Here is a 19,884-nt window from a genome sequence, read left to right as displayed (position 1 = left end):
GATGGATTTTATAAAAGTTCATTAAAATCTAGGTATATTCAATTAAAACTTTGTAAAATTCTTTTAAAATCTGATGGTATTCAAAAAGTTATTGATTTTAAAAAGATTTTAAAAAATGATGAATTTAAAAGGATTTTAACAGTAAAATTGTGAAGGAAACTGTTGATATGAAATTCAGTCTTAAATTCAGATTTCGTTGAATTCTTATAAAATTTTTATGGAGTCTGTAAAATTCCATAACAATCCATTAAATCCTTTAAAGTCTATAACTCATTTTAAATCCATCAAACTTTAAATTGAATACATTCCCCTTAGCTAATATGAAAAAACCCAATAGAAAGAAGACACATGTAACTAAGCGAAAGCAACACAGCTAATTAATTTTCTTCCTTCATTTAACGGACATGTATGCAAGCATGTGATATATCATATCACCAATACTTTTCATGAGGAAATCTCTCTCTCTCTTGCATTGACTATTAATAAATTTATATTAAGTGTAGTGGAATATGCATATCTAATATTGGAGTATTTGCGAATATGGAGAAATACCATACAAGCATTTCCACTTCAGCAAATATCATGCAAGTATCTCTGCACTAGCAAAGCTAAGTCAACAAAAGTAATTAAAACATGTTTGTAGGTTTGATCCAATTAATTGCAAAATTATTGGGAATATATTTCTAAATTTTGGATTCAAATTTTTACCTAGACTCCACTCTCCTAGTTATAATTATAATGAGTTCAATGTCACCAAAAAAAAAAAAAAAATTAAGTAGAGCCATGTGAAGTCTGTTAATTAGAACAACTAGAGCAACGTGTAGATTGTAAAAGGGCTGTTAGGTCAACTTGGTAGTTTGTTAGCTCTAGCTAGTTAGTTTTTAATTGTTAGTTGGAGGAAAAGTCACATGTAGTGTTATCACGTGAAGTTGTACGAACAAGTTGCAGGCTAGCTTGGTTTACATCTCTCAAAAAGAGCTTGTTTTTGTAACGCTTTTTGATTAATAATAAAGAGCAATTCTTAGGGAAAAAAATTGCTCTCAAATTTTAGGGATTCTTTTCTCTCTTTTTTTTTTTTTTTTTTTTTGTGGTTTCTTCTTATATATAAATAATATAATTAACCAAATCCTTTTATTGATTGGTTCCCCAACTATGCCTGCAAAAGCAGCCGCGCAGTTCAAACTTCCAAGTCATAATCGTTAAACGTAATAAGTACGTGCCTTTATTAAGTTTCTAGATGATATAAGCCATCCATTATAGACCATTTCTTTATTTATTGTCTCATGCAAATTAATTACATGTAATATATATTAACCCACATCATCAACATATTCTTTTTCAAACATTTTGTTTTGCATATAATAAATATATATTAGTCATCTTCTTATCAGAATCATTATTATTAATTCAAGGGTTAAGAGCACTAAAATTTTAGAGGGCAAAATTAATTCTATATATACTCATTTTAATGTTAAATACAATTTTCAGTTTCAACATTAAAAGCGATTAATGCAAAGCCAGATAAATGAGTTTTAACCTAAATATTCCTATATATTCATGCTTAAATAAATTTAAAATCTCATGGCATATGATCTAAAAACAAAATTAAAAGAATTGTTTATTTTAGAATTTTAGTGTACGTATGATCAATCTTATATTTATGGCGCATGGAATTAGAATTTAGATTATGAATTATCAATCTAATAGATCATATCATTTCATTATAATTTTTTTTTAAAAAGATAAATAAAACTCCATTTAAATTACATGTTTTGGAACATGGTTCAAGGCTTAAAAAAAAAAAGAAAGAAAGAAAAAAGAAAAACAAATAGAGAATTCAGATCCCATGTAAAAGAATTTAACTTATAAGTGCTTCCACACGTGTAATAAATTACAAATTTTTGAGAGTATACACATTTGTTAATCTTTGCAATATTTTTCTTTACAAAGATTTTATCAGTTAATGAATAAAAAATTCAGGGGAGATTATAAAAAATTCTGGACAGTCAATATAATCAGAAGAGCTTGCTTGCAAATTCATCAATGGGGGTCCCATCTGTACGAGATGAAGCAGATTTAGCAGCGATGTCTTTAAGCTGTGGAAAGCTTCTTCCCAATTCCAAAGCCACCTTCATTCTAAACAACTCTCCGTTTTCTCTTTTCTCCACATTGCTTTCCTCAAGTGTAGCTTCGATTGAATTTTCCATGAGCTTGAAGAAGCCGGCACAGTTCCTATACATCTCGATCACCATCCCAACTTGTGCGCCGTGCTCGAAAGCATTGACGGCGGTCGCCAATGATCCTGCAGTCACCGCCGCCACCGCCGCCAACGACCCATGACCGACAAAAGGCGAGCTCAGAGCCGCAATGCCGGTCAACAACGGACCTGCAATGGCCAAAGTCTTGTTTATCTTCAACGCCAAGTTACCAAGCCTTTCATAGTCTTCCGTGTCTTTTGCCTTCACTACTTCTATAATCTCTCTCATTTCCGCTTCGAGTTCCTCACTCCATCCGTTGTTCTCCTCTGTTGTCGTTTGGTACGATTCGTTTCTCTTCTGGAATTGATTTTGAGGCCACCAAACAGCGGGCTCGAATGTTTTTGGGAACTTTTCGATCATTGCTCCGAGCAAAGGAAGAGGGTAAGCTTTGTCGAGTGCTAAGACCTTCTCCATTGCGTCCTTCACATCTTGTTCGTTTGGAGCACGAAGAGCGAGCAAGGTTTCGATTTTCTTTTGGAGCTGCCTGAACAATCTGGCGGCGTTGCGTTGCTCCTCGGCTAGTTGCGAAGGCTGGATCTTGTTCATGACCAGCGACATCCCTGTGGCTGCGGAGAACAGCAGAGTAGATGACAGTTTCAAAGCCAGAAGCGACATTCCGGCGCCGCCGGTAGTCGCGGCTGCAACTCCAGCCATTGTGGAAGCAGTGAGAGTGATCATATTGATGGAGTTCAACAGAAGGGTGTTCCAGTTGTTTCGCTGTTCTCCCATGTTGCTGTGCATCTCAACTCTGTCTGCTACTGCTTCCAAGATTGCATAGAATTGGGCGGTAGCCTTAGAAGTGGAAGAAAGATTGAAAGATTCGGCGAGTTCTGGTATGGTAAAGACGTTATTGTTGTTGTTATCAATCTTTTGTAATGGGATTGTGTTTGTTGATCCGTCGACAGCCTGAAAGTTCAATCTCTCGACCACCTTTCTTGTTTGAGTTTTGAAAAGTTTTGGAAGCTCAGGAAGTTGAAGAGCAGCATTGATTCTATTCTTAGAAGGACATGAAGAAGAAGAAGAGGAGAAGATGAGAGACGAAGTCTGTAGGGAAGCCATTAGTTTGATTTGATTTGATAAGGGTGGGTTCTGATTTTGGTTTTTGTTGTCGATTGGTTTTTTATGTGGTTATTTGTGGTTGAAGGAGAAGTGAGAATTGTTAATGGTTTTGGATATGGAAGTTGAGGGTCCAAAATGATGTATTTATAGGGAAGCAACTGCGTCCAACCGAATTATATCAAGAAAAGGTCAGATATGGAAAGTCTTGACTGCGCGCTTGACCGGGTAGACTCGACCCGTTCTCGTCTATGCCCACAATTTTATAATATTAGTATTCAAAATTTTCCTCCCTACTACTCCGCTTGGTTCTCTCATTTCACCCAGTAAAACTATTTCCATCTCTTACTAGTTCTTCACCTCCTTTCTTCTTGTTTTTGTTCTTTGTTGTTGTTGTTGTTTTTTTTTTTTTTTTTTTTTTTTTGGTTTAAATTATTATTATTATTTTCTATTTTTTATTTTTTATTATATTTAAGAAAGAAAGAATACAATGGTTTCCATAATTCCTTTTTTTTTTTTTTTTTTGGTTACAATAAATTTAGGACATTAAGTGATAAAGAGTCTATTCAAAATTCTCATACCTTAGTCTTATCAAGATTGGATTAATTAAATAAATGTATTAAGTTACTTTGTTTTCAAAGTATTTAAAATATATATATATATATATATATTTATTTATTATTTACAATAATACTTCTTACTTTATCCCAATCTTTTAAACCTATGATCTTTCATAATCTATATATCTATATAAAATCAAAATTCATGTATCTTAACTTTATCAAGATAAGATTAATTAAACAAATGTATTAAGTTATTTATCAAAACAGTATTATTAATTAAATAAATGTATTAAGTTAATTAATATAACCATATTATAATAATCCCCCCCCCCCCCCCCAACAACTTCAATATTTGGAATGTATATATAACAAAAAATTGTCCCTCTCCACTTTGATAGTTTTTCTTATACTTAAATATATGAGTGATTTACCAAATAAACTCAACTCATTTGATTTAAAAATATTTTAAGTGGTTGAAATTTAAAATATTTAAAATAAACGAATCACCAGTTACGTCATTAACAAATATATGTACCGTGTAATTTGAAGTGCTTTAATTTGACCCTCAATGGTATCTAAGCATTATTCTTCTGTCAAAAGTGACAAAGATAATTAAACTAAAAACCCTTATCCTATTCATATATATATATATATATATACACTATATATATATCCCCCTTTTTTTTTTTTGTCTGATATATCTATAATATATATATATATATATATATCTTTGACAATCCCTTCCTTCGTAGAATTAGTAAACTCAAGTTATAAACCCACTATTGTTGGGCAATAATTCCATATTCAAATCCTTATACTTTCACTATCAAAAAAAAAAAAAATTTAAAAAGAAAAATAAAAACCCTATATAAATTTCAAATAATAATTTGCTTAGAGAAATCGTCTATATTACTTAGTGAAATATATATTTGGTTCAAGGCAGAGAAAAAAGTATATCAACATTTTACTTTAGAAAAAAAAAATTTTTTTATAACAATTAATTGAGTTACACTAACAAATTATAAGTTCTCTTTTCCTTGTTGAAAACCTTAATAATTCCATCTTGCCAAAACAGCACAAAGCCGAATAAAAAGGACGCATTTTATCTTTCTTTTTTATAACAAAGCCTTTTTTATAACGAGGCATATGAAATTGAAAATATCTAATGTTTATTTTTAATATTTTCTTAAAAAGAATAATTAACATTTGTGTTCTTCATATCCGAGTCTATAAATACTTCTTCTTGATCCATGTCATGAAATTATAAAAAAAAGGAAAAAAAAAAAAAGATCGATATTTTTTCTTTTTGGATTGGTTTTTGTCCCAAGTGATAAATAAATAAATAAATCTATTTAAAAAATATCAAATTCCACTCAAGTATGTCACCTGAATTGTAATTTTGTGAATTAAATAGAGACAATTGAAATAAATAAAAATATCTATATAGAAAATAAAATCTTTAAAATTGAATAAAAATAATTTATAATTCATTCATAATAATTCATAAAATCATAGACAACGCTTTCCTCCAATAGACGATACACAACTCAACTTACAGTGGGTTGACGTTGACAATCTCATCTTCCCCACCATAAAACCTCGTCAAGTGTCAACCTTCCAACTCAGAGACCTCTTCAATTCAGTTGAATCAAGGTCACATGGTGCGTTAGGGTTAGGGTTAGCGTTAGCAAAGAGGAGTTGCGCAAATTGACCGGCGGAAGTGGAACTTGGCCTCCATTGCCGTTGATCGCCAAAACCCCCAACAGAGAGAATATACGACCTGTTCTAGATTTCTCTTTCTCTCTCTACCCCCAAATCATTGTATAATACGCATATGGGGTCCACTTAGACACCGTACAAAGCAAAAAAAAAAGATATTTTTGGTCGTCCCCACCACTACGACGACTACGGAAATACAAAGAGTGCTTATTACAAGTCTCAGAACTCTCTCTCTCTCTCTCTCTCTCTCTCTTTCTCTGTGAAAAACTGGTCAAAATTAGAGAAGGGGAAAAATGGGGTCAGTGGCCAAGAAGGGATTGCAGCAGTATTTGATACAGCTTCAGCATCATCCCCTTAGAACTAAGGTCCCATTTCCTAATCCGTGTCGTTTTCCCTTTCTTTTCTATTTTTTTTTCTGTTTTTTTTGTTTTTGATTGTTCATTTCCATTTGCGATGGTTGACTAGGATCTTGCTTTGTTTGTTTGCTTGTTTGCCATCTGCTTGGTCATTGAGAAAGTAATGGAAATAACAAAGTTTAAAAAGGGACCTCTGTACCTTTTTCCCCTTTTTCTTGTTTGGGTTTTTTCGATTTTGATTCAGTTGTTGACTAGTAGTTGTCCTAGGCTCAGCTGGGTCGAGGTCTTTTTGGATTCTCTGGCTCGTTGACCATGAAAAGGCTCAATTTTTCTTTTTTCTTGTTCTTTTTTTTTTTTTTCTTTTAATTATGTATCAGACATTTATTTTCTCAGCGATCAATCAGAATAAATGACTGCATAGTATTCTCATTTGGCGGGGGGATGTATTTTTTTTTTTTTTTTTAAAAATAAAAATTGTTTTGCTTATATGAGCAGGCAATTACAGCTGCGGTGTTATCGGCCATCAGTGATATAGTTTCTCAGAAGCTTACTGGAATACAGAAACTTCAAATCAAACGGCTTCTTCTGAAAATGGTAAGTACACTTCTAAATTGGTGTTATTTTGTCTTGCTATGATACTGAATTGTTTCTTGCTTTGGTTAAACCAAGTTCCAAGTCTAGGTAATGCAAAATTTTTTTTACTCAATTTCCTTATAATAGATTATTTATCTACAAGTACAGTATGAGTTGGGGCATTTTGTGGGTTATCAGTTAATTTCGATTGTTTTCTTGTTGAATCATTGGACATAAGGAAAATATATTTAAGATGCTAGTTTTTAGGAAAATACTCTGTTGCCAAGCTAATATGATTAAGCTCTTTTCCTTTTTTATTTATTTATTTATTTTTGGTAGACACTGATATGAATAAGCTCAGTTCTAGTGGGAATGGTAAATAGATATGAGGATTTTCATATTCTTAGAATTGTGAAAGCTAAATGGACAAGGAAAGCTGAGAAAATGTAGGAATAGCGGTGACCATTTATTGCTAATTTCTTGCAATGCTTTGTTTACATTGGAACCAATTCATCTTGGAATGGACCAGATTTTGCGTAAAACACACCATGAATAGGCTCACACACTCGTATTTACATGTATGTTTTGAACTCATGAAAAGGTTTTCTAAGATTCATTCGTATTAAGAAACCAGCACATCATCTACCAAAATAGTCCAAATAAAGTTAGTGCTTTTTTTTCTCAAAACTTAAGTTTTACTGTTGCCAGAATTCATGCATAATCAGGTTTTGCCCTTGTTGAGTTGCTGCAGAATTGTCCTGATTTCAGTTCTCAAAGCTGCTTATTTTATTTATACTAGATCATAATTTCACCAAACTTATTTTACAAGAACTTCACCATCAATAGTACCAATATGTAAATAATAGGGAGGAACTCTTTTCCTATTTGTCGTTTTGCATTTTAGCACTTGTTTGGCTGGCTTCAAATATATCATACAATACTTTCTTGTTCTGTTTTCATGTACTTTCTTTGCATAATAAGTATTTCATAAACATGGTTAATTGGAAAAAAAATTCCCAACTGCTTCAACCTAGGATTCATGCCCTTCACCAGGGTTTTTGTGAAAAAGGTTGAAATAGAGAATAATATTTACAGTGGATTCTTTTATGGATAATAGCACACCTCGATTATACCATCAAAATTCAAGTCTATTGTCATAATAATTTTTCCAGCTCTATCAAGCGACAATCTGATGTTATTTAAAATATTTAGCAAGATTATTCAAGTTCGGTTGGATGAGTGTTTACAACAAGCTTTTAGGACTGTTTTTGTGTGCCCAACATTATTAATTTGCTGAAAAGAATGTGAATTCCTCCTATTACTTTTTTACATATCAGTTGCAAAAAATGTTGATTTTCATGTACTCAAATGCTGTACATATATATGTGTTCCAACCATAACCTAACATAGCTGAATGCAGCTTTTTGGAGCTGTTTATCTTGGACCATTTGGGCATTACTTACATCTAGCACTTGACAAAATCTTCAAGGGGAAGAAGGATACAAAAACAGTAGCGAAGAAGGTATGCTACTCTGTTCACCTTTAAGCTCTTTTTTGTTACATAAGAGCCATGTAGTGTAATGATCATCAGGACTTTCTACCATAGAAACATCAGATTGCTGTAAAATTCCAATACCTCTCTGTTAATTCTGTATCTGTACCATGAGAATCATCAAAATTGCATCTGATTTCCACTCTCTCTTAAATTTCTTTTATAATTTTATTTTTTCCACTCTACATGCGTGCTGATCAAGGCAAGGTTAATTTGAAACAGCTATTGTTAACTGAAGTTTAGAGGATTTCTGCATAAGAACAACTGCATTCAAGCTAAACCCATAGAAAAGTAAAAGAAAAAGTTATTCTGTCAATATGAAACTGATTAATCAAATTATTTCAGGTGCTGGTGGAACAGTTGACATCCTCTCCTTGGAATAACTTGCTTTTCATGATTTACTATGGGTTGGTTGTGGAGGGTGAGTTATATGTCATCACATGATTGGTTTTTTTTTTTTTTTTTTTTTTTTTTTTTTTTTCCTCCTTGGTATGGGACAAATATAGGTAAAGTGAAAGGAGTTAATGTAAATTAGTTTCTGGCACAGCTACTCGTTTTGAGTTTCATAAATGATATTATAATTTACAATGATACTATTAAGTCTAACATGTAATTCTTAGAAGAAAGACCGAAAGAAGCTTGTGAACAAGTAGGCTAGGTATTGATTTCAGATAGCGAGTGAACAGCGATATGAAATTTACTGCTTACTGTCATATGAAATGAAATTTACTGCTTACTGTCATATGAAATTTTGAACACAGGAAGACCCTGGATTCAAGTGAAAACTAAAGTAATGAAGGATTATCCAGCAGTACAATATACATCATGGACGGTACGTGCCCTCCCTCATTTAATGGTTACATTAATAAATAGTAAGAATAGAGATTTATTTTGTTAATAGCTCAATGAATGAAAATGCAGTTCTGGCCCGTTGTGGGGTGGATAAATCACCAGTATGTACCACTGCAATTCCGTGTCATCTTCCACAGCTTGATTGCATTTGGCTGGTATAGTCTTTATGTCCTTTTGCTCCTACCACTACCCTGTGTGTGTATTGTTTTCAAACTAAGTCTTTTTTGTATTCCTCATTACTTTCAGGGGAATATTTCTAAATCTCCGAGCCAGAACCGTAGCATTACCAAAGGCCAAATGAAGAGACTAAAGCATTCGATTTGGCAACAATAATATAGCCTTCCGTTAGGAGCAACGTCTATTCTGCTCATAGATATGTTCTCTTAAGAAACAATGTACTAAGAATATTGGTTATGGATCTTTTACTGCGTACTTTGGATATTGTTAGAATTATTGATGGCTTGTCTCTGTTTAATAATTCAGAACGATGGGCTGGTGTGTGGTCACTGTTTATCATAAATTATTTACAAAATCAATGATTTTTGTGCATCTTTGCCCTATAATAAAACAACAGAATTGTAAGCTGACATGCTGCAAAACTCTCATGTCATATTGCACTCAAAAGAATATATGCCAAGTATGGGTTGCTCTGATCCCAAATCCAAAATCCAAGCTGTATAATTTGGCTTATGCTATTTGCATGTGAAAGCGACAGCCAAAGAGGTCAAGAAATCTTTGCTTAATGCAACAATACCATCCGCGATCAAAATGAACGATAATTAACCACCGTTGGATCTGTCCTGGATTAAGGCCATGACCATAGCACTTTGATCAATAAAATCAAAGCTGAATTTTGTCTCAGTTGGCCATGGCCAAATTGGAGGTTCCAGTAGAAGTATATTTTGAATTTACAAGCATCTGAACCGAAACATTTTATTGTCAATTTTCATTGTGTTAGAATTAATGAACTTAGAGAGAAGTGTTTATACTGCAAATACTATTGAAGAGGCAGATCATGAACAGTGTAAAAAATTTTTTTGGATTCATATGAAGATTTATCGGGAATTTGTTTCGTCCAAATATTCCATTAGTCCATGTACAGCGTCATTTTGTGTTTTACCCAGCAAAACAATAATGTATATAACTGTAGAAAATTCACGTGCATACTTGGCTAAATTGTTAAGAAGATTTTAGTAAACGAAAAATACATAAACAAAAACATGCAAGGAACATGCGTTCTATTTGTCATCAAAATACAAAATTTTTTATAATTATTTTTTATAGTCTTATTTTGTAGAGTATACCCATAAATAGGTACAAAACCAGATTAGATTTAAAATAAATTAATTCGTTCAGAGAAGGGCCAAGCCAAGTCAGTTTTTCGTCCCGAGGTCTTTGGTTGTTTTAGGATTCTACTCGTTGTTTAGTTTTGGGTGTTGAAAGTCAATAAATGAGAGCCAATTATTTGAGCACCCAAATTTTGGAGTTAGACCCAGGATCTCAAACTAGATCAAAACCAGAAGCGGTCTAAGTCATTGGATCCTGCGCATTCAAACTTTCAACTTTCTAGGCATTTTGATTCGGCAGAGACAGCCAAGTCACAAAGCCATTGTTATTCGATAATAATTTATTTTGAGTTCGAATTTGTTCTTCTCTAATATAAACAAATAAATAAATAAATAAATAAATAAATAACAATAACAAAAGAAAGGAAAAAAAAAAAAATTTATTCTTTTCCTTCATCTTATATAAACACTATATCAAGTGTTTTTATGTATACTCTCCAATACCACCTAATCCAATCAAATCTCAAGAAAGAGAGTCATAATTTGAGCTAAGAGAGCGCATTTTATATCCATAAACATGGCAACCCTTCAGGCTTCAAGCATATTTTGTTTGAAGGGCAAGAGCTCCTTACAAGTCATACATTTTTGCAAAGGGTCTGTTATAAGAGCCACCAATACAAATAACAACGCACAAAAAACACAAGCAACTCTACCTCCTCTTTCAAGTTTCCCATCTAGGACTTTGTCTGAGGGCTTGGATATTGGCAGTACTGGTTCTACAATTAATGCAGTGACTACTACCCAAACAGAAAAACACTCTCTTAATTTCTCCACTTCCAATACCAACACTACTTGTTCCATCAAACAAAGCGAGGAGCTTTCGAATCGAATCGCAGTTTCCAAGTTACATGCAATCATGGAGGCTGTTGCAGATAGAGTAGAGATGCATAATAATATTGGAGCTCAGCGTGACAATTGGAATCGCCTTCTTCTTACATCCATCAATGCTATCACTCTCACTGCTGCAACAATGGCTGGAATAGCGTCGGCCATATCTGGTACTGGGGCACCCTTTATGGCACTCAAGCTCTCTTCCACCATACTTTATTTGGCAGCCACTGGAATGTTGGTGGTGATGAACAAGATCCAACCATCCCAGCTCGCCGAAGAACAGAGAAACGCTGCTAGACTCTTCAAACAGCTTCGTATCCAGATCCGAACCACACTGTCTCTTGGAAATCCTACCTCCGTTGATGTAAACGAAGCGATGGACAAAGTTCTGGCTTTGGATAAGGCATACCCTCTTCCATTATTAGGCAATAGAATGCTCGAAAGATTCCCAGATACCGTCGAACCCACGGTTTGGTGGCCGCGGAAACAAAGAGACAGACAGCAAGCTGATTATCAAGAACGTGGAGGAATTAGAAAGGAAGTTGAAAACGGTTGGAGCAGAGAGATGGAGGAGGAAATGAGAGAGATTGTTGGGGTTATAGAAGGGAAGGACATGGTTGATTACTTGAGTTTGAGTAGAAAGGCTCTTGGAGTGAACAGAATCTTAGCGATTTCTGGTCCTTTATTAACCGGCTTTGGAGCTTTGGGGTGTGCTTTTGTGGGTATTATTCATGGAGCATGGCCTGTTGTGGTGGGAGTCGTTGCAGGAGCCATGGCAAGCGTTGTGAATGCATTGGAGCACGGCGGTCAAGTTGGGATGGTCTTTGAAATGTACCGGAGTAATGCCGGTTTCTTTAGGCTCATGGAGGAGACCATTGAATCGAACCTGAATGAAAAAGATGCCGGAAGAAGAGAGAATGGTGAAGTGCTTGAAATGAAGGTGGCTTTGCAGCTCGGTAGAAGTCTTTCGGAACTCAAGCATCTTTCTTCTTCTTCGAGAAATGGTGAGGCCCCGGAAGAGTTTGCTAGCAAGCTTTTCTAATTAATCTTTTAATTTGGTGATCAATTAAGATTTTGTAATCCCAAGTTAGATATTCATCTTCGAATTTTTGAGAAATTAAACTTGGGGGAGTAAAGAATTGAAATTTGTACATAATTAGGTAGCAATAAAGTTTTGTTGATTCTGAAATATTATTAAACTATAAATGGCGTGGTGTTCAACTTTTCAGTTCTATAAATCATTTGGTATGTTAATCAGACTGAGTAAAATGGTGTGTTAATTCGTTTGAATATCGATGCAACTTTTGCATCTGTATATTGTTCGTGAGGTTTTAGAGAAACAAGACAAATTAGATGTCAATGAGTACCTTTCATATTAAACTATAGTTCTAGGTAATTAATTTAATCGATTTCGGACTATAATTCTCCTCTAATTTAACATATTTCTAATAAATAAATAAACAAGCAATGTATTATTGGACATATTTCTAATAAATAAACAAATAAACTATGTATTAGTAAATAAAATAAGCACAGTGGCAATATATATATATATATAACATCAATTATTTATTTTTTCAGTCTTTAAAAAAAAAAAAAATTTATTTTAAGAAATTTTTCCTCGTGCCTGGCAACGCGGTCAAACAGTATATATTTGATCATATGCTTCAACCCTCCATAAAATTAAAACAATATCGTCTTTTACAACGTTTTTAATGAACAAAAAATGTATATATTAAAAAAAAAAAAAACACTTAGTCGGACTGGAGATGGTCTTGATGTTCAGCTTTTCAAATTAATCTCTTATTCGGCGATCAAGATTTATAATCTCAATTTTGAAATTCTATCTTCAAATTTTTGAGAAATAAATTAGCTTGGGGTGTAATTTAATTAATTTATAATGGAAAGTTGTAAATAATTGAGTAGCAATAAAATTTTGCTGATTCTGAAATATTTATCATCTGCGGAGTGGTGTTCGACCTTCTCAATCCTATATTATAAACTGGTACGTTAATCAGAGACTGAGAAAGTGGTGTATTTATCTGAATTTTGAAGCAACTTCTGTATCAGTGTATTATTGGTGAGGCTTAGAGGACAGACTTAGATGTCAGTGACATTTCATGTTAAACTACGGCTCTTGTGGTAATGTAGTAGTCTATGTATATGATGAAAATTCTCCTCTAATTTAACATATTTCATGGACTAAATAAGCAAACTGAACCAAAAAAAAAAAGGGAGAGTGAATTTATGTATTTTTTAAGAACTTTTTCCACACAAAATTAAAACAATGTCTTTTACGACGTTTTGTGTTTTGTTTTTTGTTTTTTGTTTTGTTTTTTTTTTTTTAACATTAAAAGAAAAAAAAAAAAAAAAAAAAGGAAGACATTTTCACACATTTGTAGGTAGTCGTATCAGAGATGGTTTTGTTGGCAATAGGTTTTGGATACAAATCAGTCTAAAATTCCCCACCCCAATTTATCCCCAAAAAAAAAGAAAAGAAAAACAAAAAAAGTTTCTTGAATCCCGATTTAACATATGTCAAAACAATAAAATAACATATATTTTCGGTTAAAGGTCAAATAAAAAGTGTATTCTAATTTATATTTTAATATATTTGTATATATATATATATATATATATATGGTAAAAAAATTATAAAGAGAAATAGTAAACAATAGTATTTATTTCAAATATGTATAATTTTTATAATTTAATAGTTGTAAATGATTATCTTTCACAATTTCTTTTTATAAATGTTTTAGATATTAAAATAGTATATATATATATATATTATGGAAATGCAGTTGGTTTTTTCTTTTTTTCTGTTATAATTATTATTAATGTAGAAATGCATTTTGGTTGTAGGGATCTATATCCTGAATATTTATATATATATATATATATTAGAATTATAATTTATATATTCTATTATGTGTTAAAAAAAATTAACGTTAATATCATTTTATACCAAAACTATAATAATTTTTTTATGTTTGCTCTCTACTAGAAGATTTCTGACATTAATAATACTAATAATAATAATAATAGAAAAAAATAATAAAATTGTTTAAATTCATCAATTGAAAAATGTTTGTTTATGGATTTTAATTAAGATCAGTTGATCATAAACATTATGATTTTAACACTCATGTATTAATTTTATGTATCCATTCAACTACTTATTTAATTTACATAGGTAATATATTTCTCATCGGAGGATTTTTTTTTTTTTATGATTTATAATTATATATATATATATATATATGTATAAAAATTTTATATACTAAGAGATAAAATATATAATTGTTATATGGAGACCACATAATATCAAAGCCACTGGCTCTATTAGCAAAATCCAAAGTTCAAATCTTCCACTCCAATATAAAAAATAAAAGTGGGTTGATGCATCAAGCTTAAGTAGAATTTAGGATTTTCAGTTGTTTTTTATGATTTTATTTTTCCATCCATGCCCGTATTTGTTTCTCAATCTCAACAAGCATATACACAAACAGGGATTTTTCAGTCTCAATAAGCAAAGACAAAAATCAAACTGCGGATGTACGTCTAACAGGAAAAAATATATTTATAGGAAGAAATTTCAATCCTATGACCCTATTATCCACACTATTCCCTCTAATACACTGGTGGATTTTATGTTTGTGAGGCTAATCACCCCGGAAATATTTCATTTTCCTTCGAACCATCCCGCTCCCAACGGGCCTAAGCCCAAATCAATGATGATCGGGCCAGTAAATTTTCTTTCAATGAGCCCTAGCTGATGCTGATCTGCTTATATAACTGCATGCACATTTTCTTCTTTTAATTTAGGGAGATAGATTTTTACATTAGGTTTTAAATCGAAATTTAATTTAAAAGTTATCATTAATGGTTATTATCAATTAAGCTATCTCATCAGGTTCCATCTAACAAACATAAATTATACCGTCTATGTATAATTATGATTTGTTATAAACATATATTAATACATAAATGTCATGAGAAAAATACAACATTAATTCATGATTAAAGTTTAGTTTGATACATGACAATTTTTAATATTTGTTATATCAATAGGTTTCTAATATAAAGTGAAAATTATGTTAAAAAAAAATCAAAATTATAAATATAAGGTAAAATAACTAAATATACTACTTTTGTAAAAAGGTGGATCTTGAGTTACCTATATATCTTTTATTCACCAATATATATATATATATATAATATTTTATTTTACTTCAATGAAAATGAAAAGGTTAAACATACTGATTAAATCAGTTGCCATATAGGATGTAATAAATCAAATATGATGTTTTATGAAGCTATTGCATTTTGCCTATGGCTAGACACAGTGAAGCGGCACCAGAAAGAAAAAAGTGAAGGCAGGTGTAGTAATAATTTGGGAATATCATTCAAACTAATTGATGAAGACTACTCGAAAAAGCAACACCATGCATGTTGGTGCACTGGGGATTACACGACCATTCTAAGACCCACCTACCCATTCATTTCTCACAATCATGCACAAATTTGTTCCCCTTTCATTTTCTCCTTTCTTTCCCTGTAAATATAATAATTATATATATATATATATATATATATACATATTAATTAATCCTATATAATTGATGGCGTTGATGATGGATCTGGTTGGCCACCTGCTACTTTAGTCAACATTTGGAGTAACAAGACAACAAAAGCAAATGTCCTATCGCCTGCAAATTAATAATAAGAATAAGATTATATAATACAGGGTTTTATAAAATAAAGATCTATAAAAAAAATTTTAATGGTAAAGATTATTTGACAATCTTATATGTTATGTGTATATATATATATATTCTATAATTACCAAAAAAATAAATAAATATATATATATATATATATATATATATATATTCCATATGTATATGATTTGTTTGTATATGAGGATCACTGGATGGTTAGCCTAACTCACCCTCCTATTATTCTCATTTATCCACTGATAGGAGGACGACCTAATCTTTACCAGTTCACCGGAAGATGAAACTTAGCCGGCCCAAGAACATTATTTTATTTAGAGAGATTCTTTAAAGTCCCATAAAATTAACTTTATTAAATTACCCTTATTTTTTGCCTTTTTATTTTTACTCATTTTTTTAATAATCAAATTCCACCGTTTTCAACTTGAAGATCAAATGTCTCTTTCACTATCTTGAACTGTCAAAAATGGAAGCCGAAATGTTCAAAGGTTAGGATTCTTGTTTTCTAATATGACTCTATCATTCATTAATAAAGGGCAATGTGATTGGAATCTCAAGCTCCTTTATTAACATTTGAGCTTTGCCAAGCGCTTTCCCCAAATGAGGAATCCAAACACATTAACAAGAAACCATGAAAAAGAAGTCACCAAACAGTAAAAACCCTTTATTTTTTTACTTTTAAATGTTCTAATAAATGCTCTCTCTCAACCTTCCACAATGATGGTGTTGAAGTTCGCCGGATGGGTAAACGGAATTGATCTCCATCGTTCATCTCGGTCGAAATGCTCAATATTATTGGAAACAGAGAGCATGTGTTGGAAATACTGTCAGAAAATTCTCTGTCGCTCTTCTTGATTTTCAACACGAAAACCTATCTGCTTCTGACTATTCCAGTTCATCCATGAAATGCAGGGATTGAGAAAATTGTTTGTAATCAGTTGGATTGTAACCCATTTGCCACCGACGACTGGCTTTAGTCTAATAAAAAAAAAAAAAAAATTGGGTTTTAAGAGAAAAATATACAAGAGATTGGTTTCAGTATGAAAAAGTGAGAAATAATGGTTCTCCATCGACATTCAAATACAATATAAAAAAGAAAAAAAAATTTAATAATGAAAATTTTTAAAGAATAAAAAGTTATTTTAGTACATTCAATAAGTCTGTTTTGATATTACAACTAGAAATCCTCTTTTATTTATTTATTTTTCCTGATATACAGGATTAAACCATCAGTATTGTTTATTTATTTTTATTATTTTTTGTCAAAGTTTTATTATTTTGATTGGTGGGTATATATATTTTTCTTTTAGAAGAAGATTTGATATATATTGGTTATTCCAGCTCATTCAATTGAATTATTAGAAGTCATTAATGGAACTGCCATTTAAAATTTCGTTTAGATTTATAATTTAGCATAATTAATATATAACTCTATAATTTCCTTAATGGATTCACCTCATATGAATATTTCATAACCTACCTCTGACTGTATATCCTTTATGCATACTAACCGTAGATGGTCTATTCAACACTATATTTGGATTGATTAGAGGAAAAATTAGAGGAAAAGCAAAAAAAAAAAAAAGTTTAATAAGGAATAAAAGTATTTATTAATAATGTTGTTTGGATGGTTAACCAATGAAAAGGAAAGCAAATGATATAAATCATAATAAATACTTTCATATAATAATAATAAGAGTAATTTTGGAATATTAAAATAATTCATTAAAACCTTTTGGATGTAACTATCCATGCTACAAAATTTAATAATCACATTATATTATACAAATATTCACTTTTAATTTAATTTTTACTAGTCACTGATTAATTATATCTAATTTCCATTTAAATACAATTAAATATACAAACTACATATTTTTGCTCCTTCTCTTTAAATTGAAGGACGCCCTCCAACTGCCCTAGTGTAACACCCCGTCCCGAATCGCATCGGAATCCGTGCACGTTGACCGTTGACCGAAGGGGTCAAAAGTTGACTTTTTGACTCGGTAGGAATTTCGAGATGACTAGGGTACCGTGGCGAAGTGCACGATGCCACGAGTTCGTAGACTGGTAGCACGTCGAAAACGGAGCTACGGTTTGAAAGTTATGGACGAAACAAGTTGCGGTCCAAACTGTCCAAGGGGTGCTGAAGTTGACTTTTTGTTTATGGGGAATTGAGCTTTGACTCATGCATGGTTGTGAAGTGCTCGTCGATACGAGTTCACAGACTAGCAGCACGCTCAAAACGGACATCCGGTTAAAAAGTTATGGACGTTTGAAGTTTACCGGATACCGTATTATTTTAATATTTTTTTGGGTCGGTGAACAGTGAAACGCCACGTGTCAGTTTCTGATTGGTCCACGTGGCATGAACAGTGTCACACAGGGGTTTTATTTGTTAAAACACTCGGGGAAGAGAGAGAAAGAGAGAGAGGAGAGAGAAAGAGAGAGAGAGAGCCACCGCCGGCCACCGGAGTTTTCCACTGTTCCGGCCGAGTTACTGTACACGCGCCGGACAGAAAGCTTGCCCACCTCATTTCCGGAAAAACCTCCAAATTTCACGGCGAACGGCCGCCGGACGCGCCCGGATCGGACGTCCGAAGTTTGGCGGCGATTTTTCCCCTCCACCGCCGGCCACCGCGAATCGGCACTGTTCCGGCCATTTTCCGGCCACACGCGCCTGACAGCCTTGATCCTCTCCTCAAGTCCGGCCTACCCACCAAAAATCACGGCCATCGGACCACCGACGCGCCGGGATCGGAGCGTTTTCGGGCGAGGGGTCGAAAATCTTCAAACGGTGATTTCTCCGCCGTCCGACCTCCGTTTTGCTCACCGTCGGTCCCGTTGGATTGCTCTCCTCACGATCTACAAATCTGCAAAATTTCACAGCAAACGGCCACCATCGGAAAATACTGTTCCGGTGACGGTTGCCGGTGACGTGGCGGCCCTCCGGAAATTACTGTTCCGGCGAGTACCCGAAAATTCCGGCCAGCTCCAGTCCGTAGTGTTCGACCTCCTGAACCCAAATCCGACTTCCGTTTCCGCCAATTCGCGACGGTTTGGGAGAATTGCGGAGCCGAAACTCGAAAAGCTTTCCGGCGAGATTCCGACCCCGTCGGGTTCGATCACCGGAAAGTAAGACCGAATCCGTGATCCTCATCACACGAGCTTCGATTCGGTATATAACTCGTAACCCTTAGATGTCGCTTGGTGTTCGCTCCCCGGGTATCCATTTGGGAATTACCCGAATAAAATATTAATATTTTTGGTTTGTGCACTGTGGTTGTTTAGGTGCACGCGCGAGTAGTGGAGTGGATCCCGAGGAGGATATTAGTTGATTTGCGCTCTCCAGGTGAGTGACCCACCTTCAAAAATTATTTTGGGCAATTAGTTAAATTTAATTGGTATTTAATTTAGTATTTAATTATGCTCATGTGGTGTGGTTTAATTATGATTTTAATGCGGTTTAATTTAAATTATTTGTTATGCATGAGCAAGGTATGTTTCAGTATTAATTTTACGTGGTTTCAAATGTGATTTCTCGGGCATAATTGGGTTAAATATTTTACGAAAATATTTGTTTAAATTTTATAAATTATGCCCGCGGTATTTTTATGGTTGCATTTTGTATTTCGAGAAAATTGTGGTTCGTTGTTATCGCTGTTTCGTACCGGGTGATTGGATAAAATATGTGGGATGGTGTTTTGTGAAATTTTGGTATACTTCCCACGGTAGTTTTTGGAAAAACGGTACGGTTGGTTGTTTATGTTTATTTTTAGACGCACTCATACAGTATTGGTGTTCTGGTGTATGGTGTATGGACACGTGGTTTAGCACGCGGTTATTATATGGTTTAGCGTGCGGTTATTACTTCACCCGTGAGTTGCCATTGGACCGTGGGCAGGCAAGGTTATTGTTGCGCATAGCCGCCCCCTCCTTGGCCGGGTGATGGTTTTTAGCAGTCGGTACTGTCGGGACGCCGAAGTGACCACTGCAGGTTTCTCTCTTTAACCTCCCGCCAGTCGGTGCTCGGGACGCT

The 19,884-nt window shown here is 33.4% G+C and overlaps 3 protein-coding genes across 3 annotated transcripts; 2 read left to right on the top strand and 1 right to left on the bottom strand.

Moving 5' to 3' along the window:
• Positions 1–1,846: 1,846 nt before the first annotated feature.
• LOC107419094 (probable F-box protein At4g22030) lies at positions 1,847–3,446 on the bottom strand. The gene has a single exon (XM_016027831.4). The coding sequence runs from the start codon at positions 3,315–3,317 to the stop codon at positions 2,016–2,018; it is 1,302 nt and encodes a 433-aa protein (XP_015883317.3). The 5' UTR covers positions 3,318–3,446; the 3' UTR covers positions 1,847–2,015.
• Positions 3,447–5,533: 2,087 nt separating this feature from the next.
• Positions 5,534–9,516, top strand: LOC107421118 (peroxisomal membrane protein PMP22). The gene is made up of 7 exons (XM_016030288.4): positions 5,534–5,961; positions 6,448–6,546; positions 7,946–8,047; positions 8,423–8,498; positions 8,839–8,909; positions 8,999–9,084; positions 9,176–9,516. The coding sequence occupies exons 1-7, from the start codon at positions 5,890–5,892 to the stop codon at positions 9,228–9,230; spliced, it is 561 nt and encodes a 186-aa protein (XP_015885774.2). The 5' UTR covers positions 5,534–5,889; the 3' UTR covers positions 9,231–9,516.
• A 1,276-nt stretch (positions 9,517–10,792) lies between these two features.
• LOC107419242 (probable F-box protein At4g22030) lies at positions 10,793–12,148 on the top strand. Its single transcript, XM_016027989.3, has one exon. It carries the CDS (start codon positions 10,793–10,795, stop codon positions 12,146–12,148), a length of 1,356 nt encoding a protein of 451 aa, XP_015883475.3.
• The last annotated feature ends 7,736 nt before the right edge of the window (positions 12,149–19,884 follow it).

This window comes from Ziziphus jujuba, chromosome 1 (genome assembly GCF_031755915.1).
Source record: "Ziziphus jujuba cultivar Dongzao chromosome 1, ASM3175591v1".
Taxonomy (NCBI): Eukaryota; Viridiplantae; Streptophyta; class Magnoliopsida; order Rosales; family Rhamnaceae; genus Ziziphus; species Ziziphus jujuba.
The sequence above is the reverse complement of the archived record's forward strand: the minus strand, read 5'-3'. Positions and strand labels throughout refer to the sequence as shown.

Excerpts from the sequence above, each read along its gene's own strand:
- LOC107419094 (XM_016027831.4), bottom strand. The coding sequence starts at position 3,317 with ATGGCTTCCCTACAGACTTCGTCTCTCATCTTCTCCTCTTCTTCTTCT.
- LOC107421118 (XM_016030288.4), top strand. The coding sequence starts at position 5,890 with ATGGGGTCAGTGGCCAAGAAGGGATTGCAGCAGTATTTGATACAGCTT. Across the intron at positions 8,499-8,838 it reads CTATGGGTTGGTTGTGGAGG|GAAGACCCTGGATTCAAGTG; the intron begins GTGAGTTATATG and ends TTTTGAACACAG. Across the intron at positions 8,910-8,998 it reads TACAATATACATCATGGACG|TTCTGGCCCGTTGTGGGGTG; the intron begins GTACGTGCCCTC and ends ATGAAAATGCAG.
- LOC107419242 (XM_016027989.3), top strand. The coding sequence starts at position 10,793 with ATGGCAACCCTTCAGGCTTCAAGCATATTTTGTTTGAAGGGCAAGAGC.